The 21,977-nt window shown below is 51.3% G+C and overlaps 9 protein-coding genes across 9 annotated transcripts; 6 read left to right on the top strand and 3 right to left on the bottom strand.

Moving 5' to 3' along the window:
• Window positions 1–568: 568 nt before the first annotated feature.
• On the top strand, window positions 569–2,176 carry CKM354_000230000 (uncharacterized protein; the record flags this gene model as incomplete). Its single annotated transcript, XM_044797453.1, has 4 exons — window positions 569–634; window positions 692–860; window positions 920–1,007; window positions 1,057–2,176. 4 exons carry the CDS (start codon window positions 569–571, stop codon window positions 2,174–2,176), a joined length of 1,443 nt encoding a protein of 480 aa, XP_044653388.1.
• Window positions 2,177–2,608: 432 nt separating this feature from the next.
• On the bottom strand, window positions 2,609–3,964 carry CKM354_000229900 (nicotinate phosphoribosyltransferase; the record flags this gene model as incomplete). The annotated part of the gene is made up of 1 exon (XM_044797452.1): window positions 2,609–3,964. The coding sequence occupies one exon, from the start codon at window positions 3,962–3,964 to the stop codon at window positions 2,609–2,611; it is 1,356 nt and encodes a 451-aa protein (XP_044653387.1).
• A 625-nt stretch (window positions 3,965–4,589) lies between these two features.
• On the top strand, window positions 4,590–5,291 carry CKM354_000229800 (uncharacterized protein; the record flags this gene model as incomplete). Its single annotated transcript, XM_044797451.1, has 3 exons — window positions 4,590–4,609; window positions 4,666–5,135; window positions 5,209–5,291. The coding sequence occupies 3 exons, from the start codon at window positions 4,590–4,592 to the stop codon at window positions 5,289–5,291; spliced, it is 573 nt and encodes a 190-aa protein (XP_044653386.1).
• A 1,244-nt stretch (window positions 5,292–6,535) lies between these two features.
• Window positions 6,536–7,468, top strand: CKM354_000229700 (uncharacterized protein; the record flags this gene model as incomplete). Its single annotated transcript, XM_044797450.1, has 1 exon — window positions 6,536–7,468. The coding sequence occupies one exon, from the start codon at window positions 6,536–6,538 to the stop codon at window positions 7,466–7,468; it is 933 nt and encodes a 310-aa protein (XP_044653385.1).
• A 28-nt stretch (window positions 7,469–7,496) lies between these two features.
• CKM354_000229600 (uncharacterized protein) lies at window positions 7,497–8,105 on the bottom strand (the record flags this gene model as incomplete). Its single annotated transcript, XM_044797449.1, has 1 exon — window positions 7,497–8,105. The coding sequence occupies one exon, from the start codon at window positions 8,103–8,105 to the stop codon at window positions 7,497–7,499; it is 609 nt and encodes a 202-aa protein (XP_044653384.1).
• Window positions 8,106–9,463: 1,358 nt separating this feature from the next.
• CKM354_000229500 (uncharacterized protein) lies at window positions 9,464–10,125 on the bottom strand (the record flags this gene model as incomplete). The annotated part of the gene is made up of 2 exons (XM_044797448.1): window positions 9,464–9,578; window positions 9,653–10,125. 2 exons carry the CDS (start codon window positions 10,123–10,125, stop codon window positions 9,464–9,466), a joined length of 588 nt encoding a protein of 195 aa, XP_044653383.1.
• An 811-nt stretch (window positions 10,126–10,936) lies between these two features.
• Window positions 10,937–12,529, top strand: CKM354_000229400 (uncharacterized protein; the record flags this gene model as incomplete). Its single annotated transcript, XM_044797447.1, has 4 exons — window positions 10,937–11,459; window positions 11,529–11,969; window positions 12,032–12,325; window positions 12,378–12,529. The coding sequence occupies 4 exons, from the start codon at window positions 10,937–10,939 to the stop codon at window positions 12,527–12,529; spliced, it is 1,410 nt and encodes a 469-aa protein (XP_044653382.1).
• A 1,177-nt stretch (window positions 12,530–13,706) lies between these two features.
• CKM354_000229300 (uncharacterized protein) lies at window positions 13,707–14,670 on the top strand (the record flags this gene model as incomplete). The annotated part of the gene is made up of 4 exons (XM_044797446.1): window positions 13,707–14,032; window positions 14,137–14,308; window positions 14,407–14,515; window positions 14,591–14,670. 4 exons carry the CDS (start codon window positions 13,707–13,709, stop codon window positions 14,668–14,670), a joined length of 687 nt encoding a protein of 228 aa, XP_044653381.1.
• Window positions 14,671–19,865: 5,195 nt separating this feature from the next.
• On the top strand, window positions 19,866–21,791 carry CKM354_000229200 (uncharacterized protein; the record flags this gene model as incomplete). The annotated part of the gene is made up of 3 exons (XM_044797445.1): window positions 19,866–20,966; window positions 21,023–21,520; window positions 21,585–21,791. 3 exons carry the CDS (start codon window positions 19,866–19,868, stop codon window positions 21,789–21,791), a joined length of 1,806 nt encoding a protein of 601 aa, XP_044653380.1.
• Window positions 21,792–21,977: the final 186 nt, after the last annotated feature.

Genomic DNA, 21,977 nt, shown 5'->3' with positions numbered 1-21,977 from the left:
TGGTCCTGAGTAATCTGTTACATCTGGCTGTCGTTCAGGCGATTTCTTCCTCGAAGTTGCTTTCCTGGCTGGGCCGCTTTCGCTTTCGGTCCTCGAAAGTATGCTCCTCCGGTCTAGACATGCTGAATAGTATGTTTTGTATGTCCAAGCTATTCCATGTCGATGCAATGTGCGATGTGCTGAATTGTCCAAAGTTGAGTTGTCGCCAAACAAACAGATGGTTGGCTGGGAAGTCGCGATGCTCGTGCCAAGACCTCGCTTTCGGAAGGCATGGGCAGCTGACGAACCAACTCTACAGTGGCAAGATTCAAACCATTGCATTTTGCGGCCAAGCTTCACGATTGAGGAGATCTTTGCTTCATTGCGCAAGGCAAAAATTGCTCAAACTGGTTCAGCCATCAACAGAAGCCGAAACAAGTCCAGAACACATCTGACAACGAGAAACTCGTGAAGCTGCCACTGTCACTGAGAACGAGTTCAGACACCTTCAATCGACTCATCGAAAAGAACTGTCAAAATACAAGAATCCATTTTGGGCCATATTTACTTCGCGCTTCGAATCGATAACATGCCGTCCGCAGACTCCCCAGCTTTGATCGTAGCTCGGTACCTCAAGAGCAACAACTACACTCAAGTAAGTACCCGTCCTCTTACAAGATGGCTCGGCTGACTGGATGCTAAGTAAGTCCAGACATACGACGCATTCATCGCAGAAGCTGGTCTTCCCTATGATGCAGGAAACGTGACCAAAGGTGACTTGGACCTGGAGACTCTACTTGAAGAAAAGAAGAACTTCGACATTGCTGTCAAGTTTGAGAAGTTGGGCGTCGAAGATGCAAATACTGGCTGGAGAGAGCCTTGTAAGTGGTAGATGAATACTTGTGGAGGACATGCTCTGACTTTGTTATCTGCTACACAGCTCCAGCAAATGCCAAGGAGATCGATGTCTTGCCATCGACGTCAAACATTTTGAGCGCCAATGTGGAAGATTTTACTGATGGGGATGGGTCAGTTGATGCGTTTCAACGTAACAACACTTCCACTGATGACTTGCAGAAACACTCAACAGATCCTGTTCGCGACTACAGCGGACAAGAGGATAAGTCTGCTCAACGCCAGCAACAAGACTTTGCAGACCTCACTTTCCAGCATTCACGATGCGCCTGCATTATCGACACGCAAACTGTTCGGCAATCTCCTCCTCTCGGCTTCCATGTCTGGCCAACTCCACCTCAGCACATTGTCAGGCAAGACTCTTTCTCAACGCCGCGACCACAACAAGTACATCGTCAAAATCGCCACCTTCACCAACAGCCTACGCAACGAAACAACCATCGCCACGGCAGGCTGGGACAACAAAGTCATACTCTACCGCATTACATCCAGCGCCGACAGCATATCTCCGTCCCTCCCCGAACCCTTCGCCACAATCCCTCTCCAAACCAAGCCCGAAGCAATAATCTTCGCCCGCCACCCCTCCAACGGCGAGCCAGTCCTGATCCTCAGCCGCACAGACTCCAACAACATCTTCTTCTACACAGTTGAAACACCTACACCCCGCCTCCTAGGCCAACAGAACCTCGCTCCACACTCCAACGCCTGGGTAGCATTCACTCCATCCGCCCTAGAAATCTGCCCAACAGACGAAACCCTCCTCGCAGTAGGAACAAGTTCCATCCCACATATGAAACTCCTCATTGTCCGACTCTTGTTCCCATCATGGGATCCCGAGCCCGAAAGACCAGCACCTACTGCCCTGCGTACTTCCCTTCTGGACGAAAACCTCACTCTCAACCCCGAAGACGGAACCCTCCAAGGTCAACAACAAGAAACTCAAGCTTCCCAAGCCCGTCGCCAACTCGTCATTGCAGAACGCGAGTTCGCTGCGATTCAAATTCATTCTACCACAATGGCTCCGCAGACAGCTTACTCGACTCCTGCGGTCGCTTGGAGACCTGATGGGAGTGGTGTCTGGGTTAATGGGGATGATGGAGCTGTGAGAGGGATTGAAGCGACAACGGGAAAAGTGGTTAGTACTTTAAGAGAAGGCGGGCATGAGCCGGGCAGTAAAGTGCGGTGTTTGTGGGCGGGAATGGTGAGAGGGGAGGATGGGAAGGAGGGGGAAATTGTGGTTTCTGGAGGATTTGATAGGAAGTTGATCGTGTGGTCGGTATGATTGACGTCGTTCGCGTGAAGCTCTCAGATGGGCACAGAGCCGAGCGCATCAGAATCAACTTGCACGAACATTTGCCCAACAGGACTCGCCGTGAAGGATTGATTGGAGTGGATGCACTAAACAGATCTTTGCATTGGTATCGTCGCGCAAGAGCATACGGTGGACTAGCTCTTCTCTATACTCATTTCTTCGTCTTCATGTAAACACTCTCTTGGCCTGCAAGCGAGTGACGAAGCCATCAGCCCGCGCTCAAATCGAATCGCTCGCTCCTCACCATTCACCGTTCACATCGCTCCCGACATGTTGTGGGGCTTTCGCAACACCGCATGCCTTTCCTCTGTCCATATAGACTGCTCCTTCTTGTCTCTGCCGAGAAGTCCCCAGAGCGAAATGCCCATCTTCGCTGCTTCAAAAGCTGACGTCTTTTTTCTCTCACTTGTCCCATCGATGAGCCTCATCACCTCCCGACCAAGACTTGTCCTCGTAGCCTACTTGCTCCTTGACAGACTTGACAAGCTTATCGTCGCCCATATTCTTGCCAATATCATCGGAAAGCTTGATCGCATCATTCCCGTTCGCCTTGCTTACTTTGATGACAATGTTCAGAGGTACACTCTTCTTGTTCGCCTTGGTATCCCAGAAGTCATTCGTGAAGAACGTACCTACGCCAAACGACGCAGTGAGTCCCACCCTTTCAGTCGCATGCTTGTACTGAATAGCTTTCTCCACATTCAAACTGTCGGAGAAGACGATTGTCTTCTTCTCTTTAATGCCTTGGGCGTCGTAGAATTTGCGCATCAGCTGAATGAACTCGAGCGGGTCGCCTGAGTCCTGTCGCACTCCAGTGAAGATCTCGGCGTATGATGGGTTGCCCTTCTCGGCATCTGAGGTGTGGCCGCTCGAGGGAGCGGGCTTGGAAAATGCTCGGAGGAAGGTTGGAGTACCGAAGGTGTCTGTCAAAGCGATGGCCAAGACACCACGCCCAAATGTGCCTGTCCAGTATTGCAGTGCCTGCTCGTTCGCATTTGCGTAGTCTTGCGTCACAGCAGCAATGCCCATGAACCATTCGTGAGCCACCGTTCCGACAGGATTCAACCCGTACCGCATAGCCAGGTGGACGTTGGATGTGCCTGTCAATATGCCCTTCCAGTCCTTGCCCTCTGCTTCTTTTTTAGCTGCTAGCAGACCTTGAATTACAAGATCATGCGTTTTGTAATCTCTCCGACGTCTGCTACCGAACTCGCTGAACACACATCCCGCCTGGAGTAATTGTACCCCCTTTTCCTTCGCCTTCTCCAGCTGTCCATCATGTGTCCAATCCCGCTCGACGAACTTGAAATATGCTTCCGATGTCAAAGCTAGCAGCGGAATCTCGTACAAGATCGTCTCTTTCCAGCCTCCAACCACCGCAAGACCGACGTCGCCCGGTTGTGAGTCATCGTCGCTTCCTTCACTGGCCGGTGTGAAAGTAGTCTTGACCTGGTCTTTGGGGGTAAGGGAGAAAGTTCGAAGGAAGTCCAAGTACTCGGGTGTAAGATATGGGCATGTCTTGCGCAACCAGGCAATCTCGTCATCCGTCACTTTGATGTTCTCAAGTTTGTCGATTTGTGCTCGAAGCCAGTCATATGCCGCTCGTGTCAGGCGCATGTGAGGTGTGCGATTCGTGAATTTGTATTCCACTTGCACATCGGGAAAGTACTTTAGGATGGCGCATTGCATCGTCAGCTTGTACAGGTCAGTGTCGAGCAGCGAGCTGACGCCCTCGGGGTTCTCGTTGGTTGTTGCCATCGTTCAATTCCTCTCGCTCGCGAATCTCGAGATTAACTGCTGTCTGGCGTGTGTTGCGACAATAAGCAGATCAAGTCAGTATTGTTTGTAGGAAAGAGTCAACGAACGGCTTGCTATGGTGGGGCTGATGGCGGAAGGGAGGGAGGGAGGAGAGGAGTTTCCCGGGATGTTATCACTTGAGCCTTTTCACCTACGCATTCACCGTCATATATGGCTAGTGAGTATCTCGGACATGCGAGAGCTGTTCTCACAATGTCCAGAGCAGCAAAAAGATAAATATCGATGATCCGAGTGTGATGTATCACAGCAGCAGAGCGAAGACTGGCGCGTACCAGTCGCGTGGAAAAACGGGGTCCAAACTCAATCTACGCTATGACGTCGCAATCCCTGCCAGGAGGAAAGAGCTCTCGAGACACGAGATTCACAATCTTTCCAAAATGCGGAGTCCGAGTATCAAGCGGCAACAGTGCACCACGACCCTTTTCTACTCAATCACTCCTTCCTGAACAACATCATCAGCTGCGTAGCCATTCGTACTGTACGCGCTGATCGACAGACCGAACACCTCAGTTCTCTCTCCACCTCGAGAGCTCCAGCAGCAGCTTATCAGTAGCACACCTTCACAATGGCCGCCGCATTACGATGGTATACTACCTGGCCACTGCCATCCATCGCACAACAACTAACAATGCGACCACCAGGTACCAGGCGAAACTCGCCGCCCGCCCCATCCTAACTCAATCCATCACAACCTCCATCCTCTTCGCAACAGGCGACACAATGGCCCAACAACTCGTCGAAAAGCGCGGCCTCTCGAACCACGATCTCGCGCGCTCCTCCCGCATGGCACTCTACGGTGGCTTCGTTTTCGGTCCCGCCGCAACGAAATGGTTCGGCTTCCTCCAACGCAAAGTCGTCGTACCCGGAAAACCGAACCTCGAAATCGCCGCACGAGTCGCGACCGATCAGACTGTTTTCGCTAGTACGAATTTGTTTGTGTTCTTGAGCAGTATGGCGATTATGGAGGGAACGAGTCCTAAGGATAAGCTGGATTCGACGTATGTCAATGCGTTGAAGAGCAATTGGATGGTGTGGCCATTGGTGCAGTTTACAAACTTCAAGTTTGTGCCTTTGGAGCATCGGGTGCTGGTGGTGAACATTGTTTCGTTGGGTGAGTCATGGCAGATTGGATCTTTGTCGGATCTGGACGAGGGGAACTTTTGTGCTGACGATTTCATTTCTAGGCTGGAACTGCTACCTTTCGTACCTCAACAGCCAACCTAGTGGTGCGCATGATGTGGATGGTGGTGAGCTGCCGCCTTTGTGAGCAAGAGCGAGGAAGTGCATACGTGGACCTGGGATGTACTATTACCATGAAGAGAAGAGAATTCTCGATGGCATTCGATATTACGAATCAGCATTGTACAGTAGACCCTATGGCCGACCTGCGAGGGAAGGAGGATAGATTCCTTGATGTCAGTACAGAACACGACATTTGCGCGGCGCAGAGAGGGGCAGATAGACTGGACAAGCATTGCATCTCAGATAACAGCTGTCGCCGAACGCGTGAGTCGCAGCATCATTATTATTGATTTATGCACCGACTCTGTCTAGCTGGCTGCTGCCTTCACCTTCTCTTCTTCCTCCGGCGTCCTCGTTCTTAACTGCAGAGCATGCACGCCGCCTTCCATCGCCATTTCTTCTTTGAATAACCCGTACACCATGCGATGTCGTGCGGGCTGCATTTTGCCTTGAAAAGCTGATGAAGTAATGAACACACTGTGACCGCAACGTCAGCCAGTGGCAAAGACGATATCTTTTCTTGTTGGTAGTGCTGGAGAAGAGATGCCGGAACTTGTAGACAAGATGAATTGTGATGAAATATACATACCGAAAATGCGTCTCTTTCGATGTGCTCCCCTTCATTGCGACATGATGTGCGTGCTTGTGCGAGTCGTTGTGGATTTCTAGGCTTGTCGGTTGAAGGGCTTCGGTGAGCTGGGGGAGTTTTCTGTTAGTATTTGCTCCCCTTTCTGCATATCTTTGAGAAGAATCGCATATACTGCAGGATCATAGTGAGCTCCAATTTATCGATGAAGTACTGACTTTTTGTCGAATGGTATCTTCCATTGGAGTCTGTGATGTGCTTGTCGCGGTGGCCATCGTTCGGATCGGAATGCGGAAGCTTGGATTTGCGACGAGTCTGGGGGTGCGGTGCAACATTGGAGGATTATCGAGACTTTGGAGAGACTAGCGATGGGATTGAATTGTTGACGGCGGAGGATGTTCACTTCGGATGCTGGTACCTGTTGCACGGACTTCCGTGCTCAAGTCCTCGCCGCACTTGCTTGTTTGGGAAGTGGGCTTTCATGTGATGACATTGTAGCCAGGAACGTCAGACGCGTCGTCTCGTTCCAGAGCACGTCGCGACAGCACTTCAGCTTCTATACATTGTGACTGAAGCAGCGTCCACACGCGACGGAATTGCGCACGATGACGATGTTACCTTTATAACCAACACGAGCCTTTAACCGCAATCCTCTTCTGCGCAACAGCACTCCACCCGCCAAAATGGCCCCCATAAGACGCTACCTCCGCATAACCAAATTCTCCGTCCTCGAAGTCCGCATCTACCTCCAAAAACCCTCCGACACATCCTGGCTCCTCTCATCCCGCTCCAACGTCCTCTCCCGCATCATCACCTCTATCCGTCCCAAAGTCCTGCCCAAACTGCGCGAAGAGAACGAAAATGCAAGACAGAATAAAGGAAAGGGCAAAAAGAAACGGGGGATAAAAGATGTGGTGAGCGAAGAAGATTTTGAGGTTGCGATCTTTTTGAAGGAGACGAAGAGTAAGCATAGTTTGTTGACGAAGAGGAAGGAGTTTGGGGAGAAGGGGGAGAAGAGGTTGAGGAGTAATGGGAAGGGTTTGACGGGGTGGTTGGGTGGGGGTGGGGCTGGTGGGAAGAGGGAGGACGCGATTGATTTGGAGAAGGAGGGGGAGGGAGGGGGGTTGGCTGTGAGGAGAGAGGAGGAGGAGGATGTGGTTGTTTTGGATGATATACCTGAGTTTGGGAAAGAGGGTAGTGGGAATGGGAAGAAGCGAAAAAGTGTTGCGGGCGACGAAGAAGACGGAGAGGACGAAGACGAGGCTCTATTCGTCTCGTCGAGCGACGAGGAATTCTTTGCTACGCAACGGGCACAACCACGAAAGAAGCGAAGACGGCGGCAGCAACAACAGCAGGACGATGACGAAGAAGCTGAGGATGAACCGGCGCTTGAAGAACGCGATGACAAGAAGAAACTTGCACTGGACACGAATTACGATGGATTCACAATCTACGGAAGAATCCTATGTCTAATCGTCACAAGAAAAGGCAAGAAAGAGCCTAGAGCCCAAGCGCTCGAACAAGCAGCCCCAGTCGGAGGAAGCCAAATGATGGAGAAATTCATCGCCACCCAAGTCGCGAGAGAAGAGGGCTTGAGCGATGTAGAAGATGACTGAAAGAATTTCTTCCCTGAACGCTTGCTTCTCATTCCAAGCCATACCACGATGGCTCAAGAAACTCAAACGGAATGCCATCGTCTTCTGCCGATATTGGGAGCTCATCATCACTATCCAGTGAAATCCGAACACCTTGCCCTAAATCTCCAGTGGAATGGCTCGTCCGGAGTGCTTTCTCGAACGCTTCGATGGAGCCCGTTTCTGCATCGTGACCCCCTTCAGCAGCAGACTTCCTCCCCAGAAATCGGAGACCCCGACTCTTCACCTTACTCACACACCGCTCGACCCAACATTTCTCCTTCAGCGGCCAAACTCTCACAAAATCCTTCTTATTGTCACGGATAAACCGTGACGGCCAGAGAACTTCCTCCGCGCAGCCAGGAAAAGGACAAGGTGAAGATCGCTTGAATTCGATTCTCCATTCGTAGTCTTCTTTCCGAGGGGATTTGCCTTTGGTCTCCGCGAAGGTTTTGTGGCGGTAGATTACCAGTCTGTCGAGTCGAGCGAAGAAGTAGGCGTCTGGGAGGCGGTCGATGGGGAGATGGCCGAGAAGTTTGGCGAGGTGAGGGGAGGAGTGGAGGTCTGATAGCTTCATTTCTGAGAGATTTGTTGGAATGGTAGAGGTGGAGAGGGACATCTTGGTAGTTTTTGATGTTGGGTTGGTGATGTCTCTGAAGTGCGTGGTCTGGGTAGAGATTTGTTGGAGGGAGATGGAGTGGCGATGTGGTAGTTTATATTCGGAGAGTCAGGTCTGGAAGTCCTCAAGTTTTGCATTTGGAGAGGCAGCTTTCGAGAGAGTGGTTCACCAATACTGCAGGTGTGAATACAAGACACTTGGGTCCGGAGAACTCAGAGATCCAACAACTGGCCATTCTCTGTCGGCGGGTGGCTGTGCATGCCAACTTCCAGACCTACAACTCCAATTCAGATGATTCACATAAGCAGAGCGAAGCGATGTGGTTGGAGGACACCAGTATCTTTTTGGGTGAATATACCACTTCGTCTCACTGTAAGTTCTGAGGCCACAGTAAGTTATCATAACTCCTGAGCTTCGAATATTCCCACTTCCATATATTTCACTCTAGCGCACTCCTTCTTGCCACAGATGTACTATCCAGAATTAGAGACATCAAAGCGATCAACAATCACAGCGCACATTACCTCGCAAGAAGAAAATCCATCACAATGCCTCACCTCTTCCTGGGTCCACACCCAGCTTACAACATGGAATACACGATCCCTAAAAGAGACCAATAGATCATCTACTGGCGCTCAGAAGTCCACGAGTCGCGGCAGTCAAACTCCAGGAGTGCTCCGGCCACTGTCACCACTGTCGTTGAGCCTAGAAGGACGGTGACGTTTGTGAGAGATGATGGGGTACGGAAGATGATTTGTGTTCCGGCGATTGAGGTTACGTATGAGTGTGAATGTGAGATGAGGAGGAAGAGGGTGGGGTGGTGGAGGTGGTTTGGGGGCTGGTTTGGGTCCGGGAGGGTGGTGAAGGAGAAGGGGGAGGGGGAAGTGGACGAGGGTGAGGGTGAGAGCAATGGTGTGGTGGAATTTGAGAGGAAGAGGTTTTTGTGGGGGAGGTGAATGAACTTTGGGTTTGTGGAAGGTGAGCAAGTTCATCAGGTAGTAGGCGCTTCTGAGTATGGGCTTCTCCGCAAGAATGAGTAGGTCCCAGGGGATGGGCTTGAGGACATTCCGGAATTTGTCTCAAGAGATATCTTAGAGCTTTCACTATCAGCATCACTTGCTCCAGATGATCGAGCAGGTCGCAGCCGAGGAGCTCCACGAAGAGCCATGTTGTGATTCGAGAGACATCTCATGGCGAAAGCACCACGGCATCGCATGCTCCGGGTGTTCAGGGAATTCGCTGCTCGTCAGCTTGGCTCAAGGACAGGTACGTGAGCCCGCGACTTGTTGGAGAAAGGATATTCGGTCAATGTAAGTATAAGTATTAAATGATGATGCTCATGAAGCCAATCTATACAATCAGTGATGGCTGTCGTCTATCACAATATACCTCCCCATTGCCAGTTCACCGATGAACAACCCTGCGAGTGAGGACATGAAGTATCCCACGTTCAGTGTCATAACTGCCAACATGCTGCAAAGAAAGTCAGTCCAAGTTTGAGAAAAGCCTCCGACTAGCATAAAGGTAGACACAAGGGAGATACTCACAGCAGATAACCCACACCAGCTTGCACAGTGAAAATACACGCTCTTGGCAGATCGGTGCTGAATCTCCAAGGCGTCCCTTGCACCTTTTGCGGCGCTTGCAGAATCCGCACATTCTCATCCAAGCCTCGCATCGTAAGCGTCGCATAGTCGCTCTTCTCGTCCGCGCTTGGGTCCAGTTGCTGTCGTTCAGTCTCGCCCGCGACTCTCACGTACCGCCGCTTCAGAGCCTTGTCATGCCATTTCTTTTCTAGCACGTGGCGGTAGGCAAGAAGTACTCGGCTGATAATCCCCAGGAATATGAGGAATATACATGTTGCGGCGTAGGTTCCTGTGGTCTGTGGTGTCCAGGCGCTGGAGTAGAGAGGTGTGCTGTGGTCGGTCGTAAAGACCATGCTCATAGAGCCGTGCGACATGCTTGATGAGGAGTCTGATGATGAGCTTGAGGAGCCCATGTCCATGCTGGAGTGGTCCATGGTGGGCGATTTGATGTGGTGCCTCGATGTGATTTTCCTCGGGATGTCGTGGACCAGATGATGTGCTGGATTCTACGAGTCGATGCGGCGAAGTGACTATGCTGCTCCTTTCCTCTCGACCCCGGTATTGTGTTCTGGGATGTCCGGTATATTTGGCAATGGGCGTTCCCCGGCAGTCGGCGGAGATGAAGTCTGAGGACTGTGGCCAGACGCTGTGTGTTGGCTGCTCAACTCGGCAGGTTCAGAACTTCGGTACACAACGACAGCTCGCCCGTGGTACTTGCGACGGTGTTCGCAGTGTGCAGGTCGCGGTCTTCCATGTTGCCTTTGCGGGTTGGACGTGGATGAGCACGTTTTCGCCAATGAGCAAGTTTCATCCGCCGCCCATTGGTCGCTCCTTCCGGGTGGCCCTGGCTCAACACGTGATTGGGGAAATCTAGATTCGGCGTCTTGGTACGGGGCTTTCCTGGTCAAGGTCCTCTGCTGTAACAACACCATCTCTTGTGTCGCGACAACGTCGTGTTCTATACCACGGTCCGCGTATACTGCGCTGCAAGTTGTTGCAGACTGCCCTGACATGCGCTGCTTCCATCGAAGCTCAAAATGGACGCGTCTGAGGCCGCACGCGCAGCAGGAGCGGTCATGCGGCGTCCTAGCTGGAAGTCGCCTCTCCGAGTGACTGCCTCGTCGAGGGCGCAGGCGGGCGGCGATGACTACGACTGCCACTCTGCTCTCTTCCACTGAATTTCCACGATCTCACCTCCGAATGTAAACTGGTACACTGATCAACGTTGCACAGCGAACAGATAGAATGCCTCGCCGGCCTCATCGCCGACCGGCCCTAGAAGCCAGCTCTGGGCCCGTTGCTATCCGTGTTGGCCATCGAAACAGCAAAACCCGCTACCACGAAATCCAAGTCACTGGAGCTCCTTCTGACAGAGGCTCCTTCGCCCGACTCGTGGAAGACCAAGTGAGGCACCACCCAAATGATCCTCTGATCCTCTCCATCAACGGCTACCAACCCTGGCTTGGAGACATTCTCCACACCTGCATCGACGACTACTGGCATGACATTGCCGACCTCGATCGTGCTGTGCAGTATGCTACCACGATGCAATTCCCAGAGAAGGCTTCCAAGCGCGGCCGATGGGTACCTTGGACCTTCATCATTGATCACATTAACGTGCCGCAAGTCTACTACTGGAGTGTCAACATGGATCCGCCTGTGCTGGAAGAGGCGCCCTCTCCTAGAATGAGAGACCTCCGTTTTCGCACTGGCGTATGGTTCTGCGGCAAAGGAGCGTGCCGTCTGAACAGAAATGTATCAGTGACGAGTGAGTACAGCTGGTCATTCCGATCTGGTCTCAATGCCATGTGAAGGCTCCAAACTGATCTGACAAAAGTCATCTTCACCAACCCGACGCCAATTGCCGAACATATCGTGACCAGATTGATGTTCGACTTTCTTTGGCGCGACAGTGACTTTGATCAGCCTCGCAATGACGAAGAAGGCATCTGCTGGACCTTCAGCCGCCTCTTTAACCTTCTCACTGATTGGCAGAATATCATTGGCGAGCTTCTATCAAGACTGGACGAGGCCGAGATTAACAGTCACGACCGATACATGCCAGTCAAAGCCCGCACGCGCCGAATGCACTACGAAGTCGATCGCATCTACGAAATGAAGGAGTATCTGCACTTCCACACGCGTTCTCTTGGAAAGCTGCAGAGACTCCGAAACGATGTTCCCGAGGGCGAGAAGCAGGACCCTTTGTGGAATGATATCGAAGATTTCGTGGAGGATCTTGGACAGTTCGAAGCCACACTGGATGGGCTGAAAGAGCGTGAGTACCTGCCATTCGCACTGACCTCACCATAACGTCGATGACTCATCAGGCTAGCACAGGCTTCAACAACTTGATCGAGCTTGAATTCAACATCAGCAATTCGACGCAGACCGACAATTCGGCCTTCCTCATGGGAGTTGCCACGCTCTTCTTGCCCGTGTCTTTTCTCGCTTCGCTCTTCGGAATCAGCACTGTGACCTGGCCGGTGGAGTGGTATGCTTACATCGCCGTGCCGGTATTCGCATTGAGTGTATTTTTCACTGCTGCTTTCCCCGTCGCTCGTAGGCGGATCCAGAAGGCTACGGGTCCGATCAGTGAGCGGAGACTGCATCTGCAACCTCAGCAGTTCACGAGTAAGTTCAGGCTCGTGCTTCATCTCTACGATGTTCTGACGTGGTGCTACAGTGCTTGGTGAAGACTATCCTGCGAGTGTGAATGTGGCGCATGACAACGGTGATCGGAAAGCGCGCTTTCGACAGCAGTCTTTCTCGCAACAGCGCTCGCAGTCTGTGAAGAGAACTTATTCGAGACTCGGAAGCGAGGAGAAAGGTTTCTAGAGATGATGAAGAGGCGAAGTGCTCACTCGGAGCTTGCCAGCGCAATCTCTGGAATGCACGCACTGCGAACACTGGTGCCCTGACAGCTTCTCATGCATTGTATGCTCAAAGCTGCTGCAGTCAGCTGGCGATCAACGTCACTCGGCCTTCAACAAGTACTTCTCTACCTGCAACTTGGAAGTCCTGTGTTCAGCAAAGAGTATGCCAACGTAATGGAACTCACGCTATCCTCTAAGGATGCGTCGCTTCACCATCTTTGCCAACACCGCTTCAGGCCTTGTGCGGCGGACAAGCGACTTGATGTGTTGTTTTTCTCTCCACTCCCGGCATCGTGGCCATCATGATGCTCTAACATCAGTACTTTGGGCACACTATGCTACCCAACATGGCATTTCCATCTCCTCGCCATGACTGCGGTCATCTCGTGACCTCTATTGTCCTGCGCCGAACCAAGAAATGCCTACCGAGTACCTGGTTCGATGGTTGACAGAGCTACAATGCCTCGTGTTCTTCACCATAGCCTTGTTCGGAACAGGACTCAAACCTGCTGTGCTATCGTGAAGGCAGAATTGAGTCTAACACCCGAACAATCAAGGTTTGGGTGGTAAGTATTGAGAAAGTGCGAAGGTCAAATCTTGCTTTCATTTATACTTGTTGTGCTAAAGTTGTGTCTCAGCAGTACCATCACATACACGAGATGAAGATCTTGCCTCGAAAGGGCAAGACGTTGACGAATGAGAGATGGACAACGACTAAAAGCCGTTGCTCAACGCCTGGGAACGATGGAATCCCAATTTGCTTTCTAAACAAGACTTTTGTGTGTTTCTGTGCATCGTTGCGCACAAACTTACTGCATACAAGCACACAAATCGAACCTTGTTCTCCGCCGTTACACACGAGAGCGTAAAAAATTGTCACGTTTGACCATTTTGACGGGTTCTGATACCTTCTTGCAAACTTCCAAATAACAACCTCGACGGCGTCTATGCTTTTTTCAATGATGAGAAGAAGTTGAGTTGCTACAGTTTCCTCATCGTCACTTCAATTTCACAATCTCATTCAGCTGAAAGCTCTTTAAGAAAGGTCTCACTTTCGATCCCATCAACTTTTCCAGCTCATCGCAAGAGGTTCGTCCTCGAACCACATCGTCCAAAAAACCACCAACAGCAACTCGACAATGCGCTTCTCCTCCCTCGTCGGCAGTAGCGCTGCCGCAGCTGTCCTAGTCGCATCATCAGCTTCCGCCACCGCAGCAGAGAACCCTCATCTCCTGGCTGCACGACACCATCTTCCGCACCCGGAACCTCCTCACCATTTCCACCATGACGCCGTCCATCATGCACTTGACGACGCCGCTGCTGGTGGCGAACGCTACGTAGCAGACGTCCTCTACCATCATAACGTCCATCGAAGGAATCATTCCGCACCGGATCTGCACTACCATTTTGCTCTTGCGGATACGGCGGAGAGGATTGCGAGGACTTGTAATTTTGAGCATCAGATGTGAGTTCTCCTCTTCTCTTCTGATTCTCTCAGTTCACTATGCAAGAGTCGTGGGATGTAAGAAGTGAGCTGATTGATTGGCTGACTGATTTTTTTGATTTCAGGCAATACGACGGCGGCGAATACGGCCAAAACATCGCGGCTGGTGTCCCCTGGCAAGGCGTCAGCTTTGTGATTTCGGATCTGTGGTATAATAATGAAGTGGAGTATTATAGTCGACTTTATGGAATTCCGGATCCGACGTTTGATAAGAAGTGGGGGCATTTTACGCAGATGGTATGTTCATCTTTTCAGCACTGCACTTGGTCCCTATTTGGTTTGGTGAGAGTGTGGAGGAAAGTTTGTGGGTGGTGGGAGGCTGATTATTTTTGTAGGTCTGGAAACGTACCACACATGTGGGGTGTTATACGCAACATTGCCCCAATGGTGTGGAGAATGCTCCGGGGACGTATGATTACACGGTTTGTAATTATCGGAGGCAAGGTATGTTTCCTCTTGCAGCCTGTACTTGGTCCTTTGTGAAGCGAGGAACCTTGAAGACTGATGATGGGCTTCTAGGCAACATCCGAGGCCAGTACGCGAAGAACATTGGGAAGCCGAGGAGGGATCATACTGTGCATGGGGATCGGGGGTCATGATGATTGATTGGATGAGATGAATTGGAGTGGTTTTGGACGAATGCTGCTTGGTGCAGTCACGACGCACTCTCACGGCCTTGAGAGAAATGTCATGAATAGATTTCGTATGTTGGCTTTCCTGTCTCCTTTGTCATGGGCGGTTCCTGGCTTGAGGGAGAGATTGCCTTGGATGATGTAACTGTTGCTGTAGTATAGGTCTTCAGTTCCAGAATGATGAACTTGATACATGATTGAGAGCATCTACGGCCGATAGATGCTGCTGATTCTTGCGTGTAGCTGGATGTACGATGTAGGCTTACGGCCTTGAGAGGAAAGTTAAGAATAGATCTCGTATGTCCGTTCTTGCTCTGTTTCAATTCCGTTTTAGGGCCGACCTCGAAATAAGGTGGCATGGGCTTGAATAATGATGTAGCTGCTGTAGTACAGGTCACTACTGTTGATGTGATGTGATGTGATATGGTGTGATGTCAATTGCATTGCATCGCATTGCATTGCGCTTGAATTGAAGTTTGCAATGTAGGCGAAAGTGAAGCATCTTCCTCCGCCGCTTTCCGATCGTCCATAGCCTCGTTTCCAAGGCCCTGGGTCCATCTAGACTCGGACGTAACTTTCGACTGCGCGCAGTCACTCAGACTTGTTCGCAAAAAGAAATATCGATCGCTTGGCGAAACTTTGAAGTGTGATATCAGTCAGCCATTGCTTAGTTGTGTTATAACCACGCCGATGGATGCCCCATGGGACGGCACCACAGTTCCCGCAAACTTGATCAAAGGACAGATTGGATGGAACGATATTCTGAGGTCGTTTAAATTATATAAGAAGCACATTCGTTCGCAATATCGACGTCCAACAACGGTTCAAGACTATGACTCCTCTATCGAAGACAGCAAATATCCTTGTACCTGAACAAGAATCCCAAGACACAACATCCCTATCAATATGCGCTTCATCCTTCTCATTCCGGCTCTCTTTGGCCTCACAGCAATCGCCAGGGTTCGTCTACATTTTGAACTAAGCGCTCGGTCGTGCTGGAGTCAATACTAATTGCAGCTCTCAGGGACCATGTAGAGCACCCTCTTTCGGTCTTCCAATCGCGTGTTGTGAATGCGGTGGTGGTACGCAAGCCGGTTGTTGTCCATTGATCAACTCCTACTACGACGATTGTCCTTGCGTGGCATGTGCCCCAAATTGTGGTAGTTGCGGAGGGTGGGCAAAGCACAAAAATGGCAACCCTTCCGACTGATTGGGAGCTCATAGCTAGTTCGAGGTCAGGGAAAGTGCGTCCGCGTGCGTGAAGTGGATGCCACGCGGATGATGGTTGTCGCTGGCCAGGTGAATGAGATGAGGTATTTCTCAATCGACTTGTCAGTGTTATCTTTAAGAGACGGGCAGCGATCCAAACTCGATCAATGATGGCCAGGCAGTACTAGAATCGTCCTTGGCAGCACACAAGCAAAGACAGACCATGTACGCGATCTTGAATCGATGATACACGATTGTAGCAGATATCTCCAACTGCGTATGTTGTATTGTTCTGCTGCTAACTTGAGACGGACCTTCTGGAAAGTAGCAATGGTGAGAGCGTACGACTGAGCCTTTTGCATTCGAACGTTCAGGTATATGCCTTCTTGATTGATCAGAACGGTTTGAAAGTTCGTTCGTGCGAGTCTCCCGGGCTGCTGTACTTCAATTTGGTGAAGATGGCCTCTTGTAGACCCTTATACGCAGCAGCGATCATGGCGACTAATGCAAGCAGGCCGTCCATGATGGTGTCGGCGATGAGCAAAGATCTTAGAAGATCTGAGTGACGAGTCGCACAGATACGAAGGAGGAGACATATGGTAGTAACTCCAAGGCAGTTTGCATGAGGGCAAGGGGTCTCTAGGAGGGAGAATGTTACTTTTGCAGTCTCACCTTGGTGCTGTAGTAGCTTACGCAAACTCAGGATGGGAAAGAAGGATCATTTTGTCCACGCTGTGAACACTTTCTACAGATTGTTACGGCGCGTTTGGCATCAGCAAGCCTGAACGATGTTTGCATTCCCTTCTCTTCCTTTCTCCTTCTACTTGGCGATCCTGCCTGGCATGATTTTCTGCGATGCTCCATGGCCCCCATGGTAGATTCGCGTGGTGGGCCTGGTGGCACAAGCGTGGTGGGACCCCACAGTCACACGATACCCGTGTCATGGTCATGGTCATCCTTGCACAGACGTCGCCCGGCATAGCTTTCTCATTCGCTTCGTGTTCCTTCCTTCCTGTGTGGCATGCTATCGCTCCATTCCTTCGTGACTTCACTGGCTTCGTTGTTCACGAATCTGGCCATGCCTGGGATGGTAATGCTGCAGTCGTGCCGCGTAAGCAATTCCAAGACACCCGACCCTGTGTGTCACGGACTGCGTGGTGCCGAAGATGGAGCGCCAAGGAGGCAAAGCGTGCAGCGGACCAGTTGTAGGGCAATGACGGCGAGTGCTGGGGCTCGATAGTTGCGCCTCGATGAGTGATCACGCATACACCTCTGTAAAAATTGACTGTCGAGCCTGGCAGCCGACCAAGGAAGTTCAAATTCAGAGGCAGTAAATGTGCATACTGCACTGTGAGATGTTTTAGTCCCGCTACGCAGACCGGCATCGCTTGAAGCGCGTTTCTCCATCCAACAGGTCGAGAGGTTGAATGCCAGTGCTAGTTTTGATACCAACAGCAATAGCGCCCTGACTGTCTCGCACCACGGCCAGCATGAAACCATTCCGAGATGAAGCTAGAAGACGCTGAAGGTAAGCAGCCAGATATAAGAGCGCGCGCGTCAGCAGTAAGCACTTCTCGTCAAAAGCGAGTACTCCACAACGCCTCAATCACGACCTACCTCAGAAGCAGTCACACAGAGCGAAATTGCCAAGACACCACCATCAAGTATGCGTCTGATTCTCCTCATGTCGGCTCTCTTCAGTCTTTCAGCAATCGCCAGTCCGACTGGAGATACCGGAGGACTTCTCTTCAAGGTTCGTGTACGTGTTCATTGTCGAACAATGATGGTTGTACTGATCGCAATAGCGAGAATGTGGCTCTTTGGCATGTTGCGCCTGCAATGGCGGTGAGGGTGCGGGTATATGCCCTCCTGGTACTTACTCCGCGGGATGTCCTTGTACTGCATGTGCTCCATACTGCGGTACTTGCACACTCTAAGAATCATGGGACTCCACGGAGCTTGCAAGTGTTTGGAGCTGTGGCCTGAATTAGATCGAGGTCAGAGAAAAACATTGATGTGCGTGGGGAATGTTTTGGGCAGATAGCTGCGTATCGTCGGATCACTGTACCTTTCGCCGTGTTTGGTACATTAGATTCTATCGGTCCACTCCATTGCCGCACGCCGAACTGGGCCATTCATTCCGTTGTTCGCCAAGGCCGGAACCTGTATGCTGTAGTCATCCCGCGTAAGCAGTGCCGAAAACTCGGCTCTGGGTGTCCCGGGTTGTGTGGTGTCGCGGATGCGGCGCGAAAAGAGCAAAACGTGCAGAAGAAGAACCACGACGGAGCGATGAGCAGTGACGATCGCACATCGATGATTTACCCTAGTAGATTCGATACGCGGCTTTCGTGCGCGGGCAAGACATTCCACGTCTCTGTTTTGTAAATTTGGTGAACCAACGAAGATTTCATCGCATTCGTAACTTATGAGTACGAATACCATGCCACCTGAGGTCCTGCGTGGGCGCTGTATTCATCGATATCGCTTTGACGGAGCCTTTCAGCATGACCAGAGCTCTCAACTTGAATACTAGTTGAGTCGTAATAGCAGTCAGCAACACCGGCATAGATGTCTCACCAGTGGATGGTCTATGGAAGCCCAAGTTTTTCCCCAGATTGAAGTTAGTACGAACATTATGCCAGAGGCAAGTATAAGAGTCGCACTCGCCAGCAGTGATTCCTTCAGAGCAGCTCAGTCACGACCAAAGAAGAGATCAACCATCGTCAATCAGAAATCGAAAATCCGGACCGACACTGCCGAAGATGCGTCTTGTTCTCCTCGTTTCCGGTCTCTTCAGCCTCGCGGTTATCGCCAGTCCAAAAGCAGATCAAGGAGGGTCAGGACTTCCTCCGGTTCGTCTATATGTCGAGGAGCAATAGTCATGCCGAGTCGAGACTAATTGCAGCAGCGACAATGCACTTCCGGCATAGTGTGTTGTGACTGCTACAGTGGCGAGGGAGCGGGTGTATGTCAAGCGCCCAGCTCGGAATACGGATGTCCTTGTATAGCATGTGCTCCATTCTGCGACCACTGCAGCGGTGCTTTCCCTCGGAAGTTGTGAGCTTGGATCAGTCTTTTAAGAGGCCAGAGGCCGTGCGTCTGCGTGCGGATGGCGAATGTTGAATAGAAGGATATTGTGTTTGTTAGAGGGGCCACGCATACCAAGACTGTTGAGGATTGTCGAAGCTCTAATAGATCAGTAGACGGAATGCATGCCGGAACATCCGGATTACGGCATGCAATTGCAGACAGAAGCTTTTCCTGTTTCCATGACCATCATTTGCCTTGCGTCATGATATTTCCTAGCCGAACCTGGCTTCGACCGCTGCCACGAAACCCAGAAGCGAGAAGCAAGTCTTCAGCGTGAAGTGGAGGCCCAGTGAAAGATCTTCTGTCCACAAGCTCAGCAAAGCTCGACGCTAGAAGTCGTCTAGAAAGACAAAGCATGGGTCTGTGATGCAAACAAGCTCCACCCAAGCCGAGCAAGCTTTGATGCAAAGCAATCGGACCGAAAATGCTTGTCTATCCACGACAGCTCCACGAACTACAACCCATAACTCGTCTCTTCATTGGCCGAGGAACGTGAATGATGGTCACACTTCGCAGGCCGTCGTCTGTGCACCGCGTGGAGGCCATTCGGGTGATATGCGGATGAGAGATGAAGTCGGAGGTGCCTTGGGTCCTCCACGAGGAGTAACCCGAGGGGACTCCATCGCTGAGCCAGGGAACTGCGAAGGGCTAATGGAGGTCATGCGTGAAAATTGGGTATAAGATGTGGAGGAGTCCGCGCATCGCCTGCGATAGGTTTGGAAGTTTTCGTTCTTGTCAATTCGCTTTCTCGTCAGGAAAGCACGATAGATGCGAGGAGCCTTTCCTTTCGCATCTTTTCCTGGCCTCAGTTGTGCTTTCACAGCACTGTCACCGTAACCCGACAGCTCGTTAGAATCGCCACCATGTCGGAAAAAGAACCCACCAAAGCCATCGAAACGGTCGAGCAGAATGCCGCCTCCAACGACCATAACGAGAACATGTCCACCACAGACGATATCCACGCGGCGGGCAAAGACAACACAGCCCGCGCCACCAGCGTGTCCGGCGAGCCTCTCACGACCAAAGAAGCCATCTCCATCGCCCAAGCCGGCGGGTGGGAAGCCGACGCCCTCATCGAACAACTCGACAAAGAACTCGCCGCAGACCCCCGCCTGACCAAGAAAGGCATCTTCGATCTCGAATTCGCCAACCCAAAGTATTTCACGTACATTCTTGTCGCTTTCGCATCCATGGGAGGTCTCCTCTCAGGTCTCGACCAATCTCTCATCTCCGGCGCAAATCTCTTCCTTCCAGACGACTTGCATCTCTCCACGCACCAGAACTCGCTCGTCAATGCCGGTATGCCATTGGGTGCAGTTGCGGGAGCTTTCATTCTGAGTCCATGCAATGAGTACTTCGGCCGAAAATGGAGTATCATTATCTCGTGTATCTTGTACACCATTGGCGGAGCCTTGGAAGCCGGAGCGATGAACTACCAAATGATTGTATGGAGTCGTGTCATCCTGGGAATGGGTGTCGGTCTCGAAGGTGGTACTGTTCCAGTCTATGTGGCAGAGACAGTTGAGCGAAGAATGCGAGGAAATATGGTCAGTTTGTACCAATTCAACATCGCCCTCGGCGAGGTGTTGGGCTATGCAGTCGCTGCCATGTTCGTTTCTGTTCCTGGAAACTGGAGATATATCCTGGGAAGCTCGCTGGTATTCTCGACGATTATGGGTATCGGTATGTTGTACATGCCCGAGAGTCCCAGATGGTTATTGCACAAACACCGCACCCTCGATGCGTACAGAGTTTTCAAGAGGATTCGAGGAAGCACGTCTGTCGAGGCAAGAGAGGAGTTCTTTGTTATGAAGGTTAGCACGGAGCAAGAGCAGGCCGAAGTCGCAGCTGGAGTTGGATCTAGGAAGGCGCCTTGGCTGGATCTCTTCACCAAGCCTCGTGCTCGTCGTGCGCTCGTCTACGCCAACATGATGATTTTCTTGGGACAATTCACTGGAATCAATGTAAGTCACTCTCCCTGCACTTATTATGGCTTCATAACTTACTCACATCTCTGCAGGCCATCATGTACTACATGTCCGTCCTCATGAGCCAGATGGGCTTCGACAAGTACCAATCCAACTACATGTCCCTCGTCGGCGGCGGCGCACTCCTTCTCGGTACCATCCCAGCCATTTTCCTCATGGAAACCTGCGGGCGACGTTTCTGGGCTATCGCCATGTTGCCCTGCTTCTTTGTCGGACTTGTCCTGATCGGAGTGAGCTACCACCTCCCAGTCGGCAGCTCTGCTTCACTCGGAGTTTACTTCACCGGCCTCATCACCTACGAGTTCTTCTTCGGGTCATACGCGTGCCTTACGTGGGTGGTTCCGAGTGAGTCGTACCCCACCTATTTGCGCTCCTACGGCATGACAACCTCAAGTGCGCTGCTGTTCCTGTCCTCCTTCGTCGTGACATACAACTTCAGCGCCATGCAAGATGCCTTCACCCGGACAGGATTGACACTTGGATTTTACGGCGGTATCGCCGTTCTGGGCTGGTTCTACCAGATCTTCTTCGTAAGTCCCGCAGTGCGCGATACAACTTCACTTTGACACTCAGCTAACGTTGATGTTTTTCCAGATGCCCGAAACCAAAGACAAGACTTTGGAGGAGATCGATCTCATTTTCGAAAAACCTACTGCACAGATCATCAAGGAGAATGCGGCCAGCGCGTGGGAGACAACTACAGACTTGTGCAGTTTCCGATTCCGCAAGGTCTTCATTGATGGCCATGCACCGCGTCGGGCGAGTATCGTTGAGCAATTGGCCAATCGCCCAATGCATTGAGGGATCGTCTTCCACCAGTCGAAGTCGGTTTAATGATCTAGATAGAAATGAGTAATAGTCACGAATGTCATACGTACAAACACGTTTTCTTCTCATCGCAAGCTCTCACTCATTCCTCCATTCGTCATACATATTATCTTCGGCGACTCCACATCTATCCTCTTCACATCTCACGTTCCTCTTCAA

The sequence above is a fragment of the Cercospora kikuchii genome (assembly GCF_019650295.1).
Source record: "Cercospora kikuchii DNA, contig_00002, whole genome shotgun sequence".
Classification (NCBI taxonomy): Eukaryota; Fungi; Ascomycota; class Dothideomycetes; order Mycosphaerellales; family Mycosphaerellaceae; genus Cercospora; species Cercospora kikuchii.
Note: the sequence above shows the minus strand (reverse complement) of the source record. Positions and strands in the feature narration are given on the sequence as shown.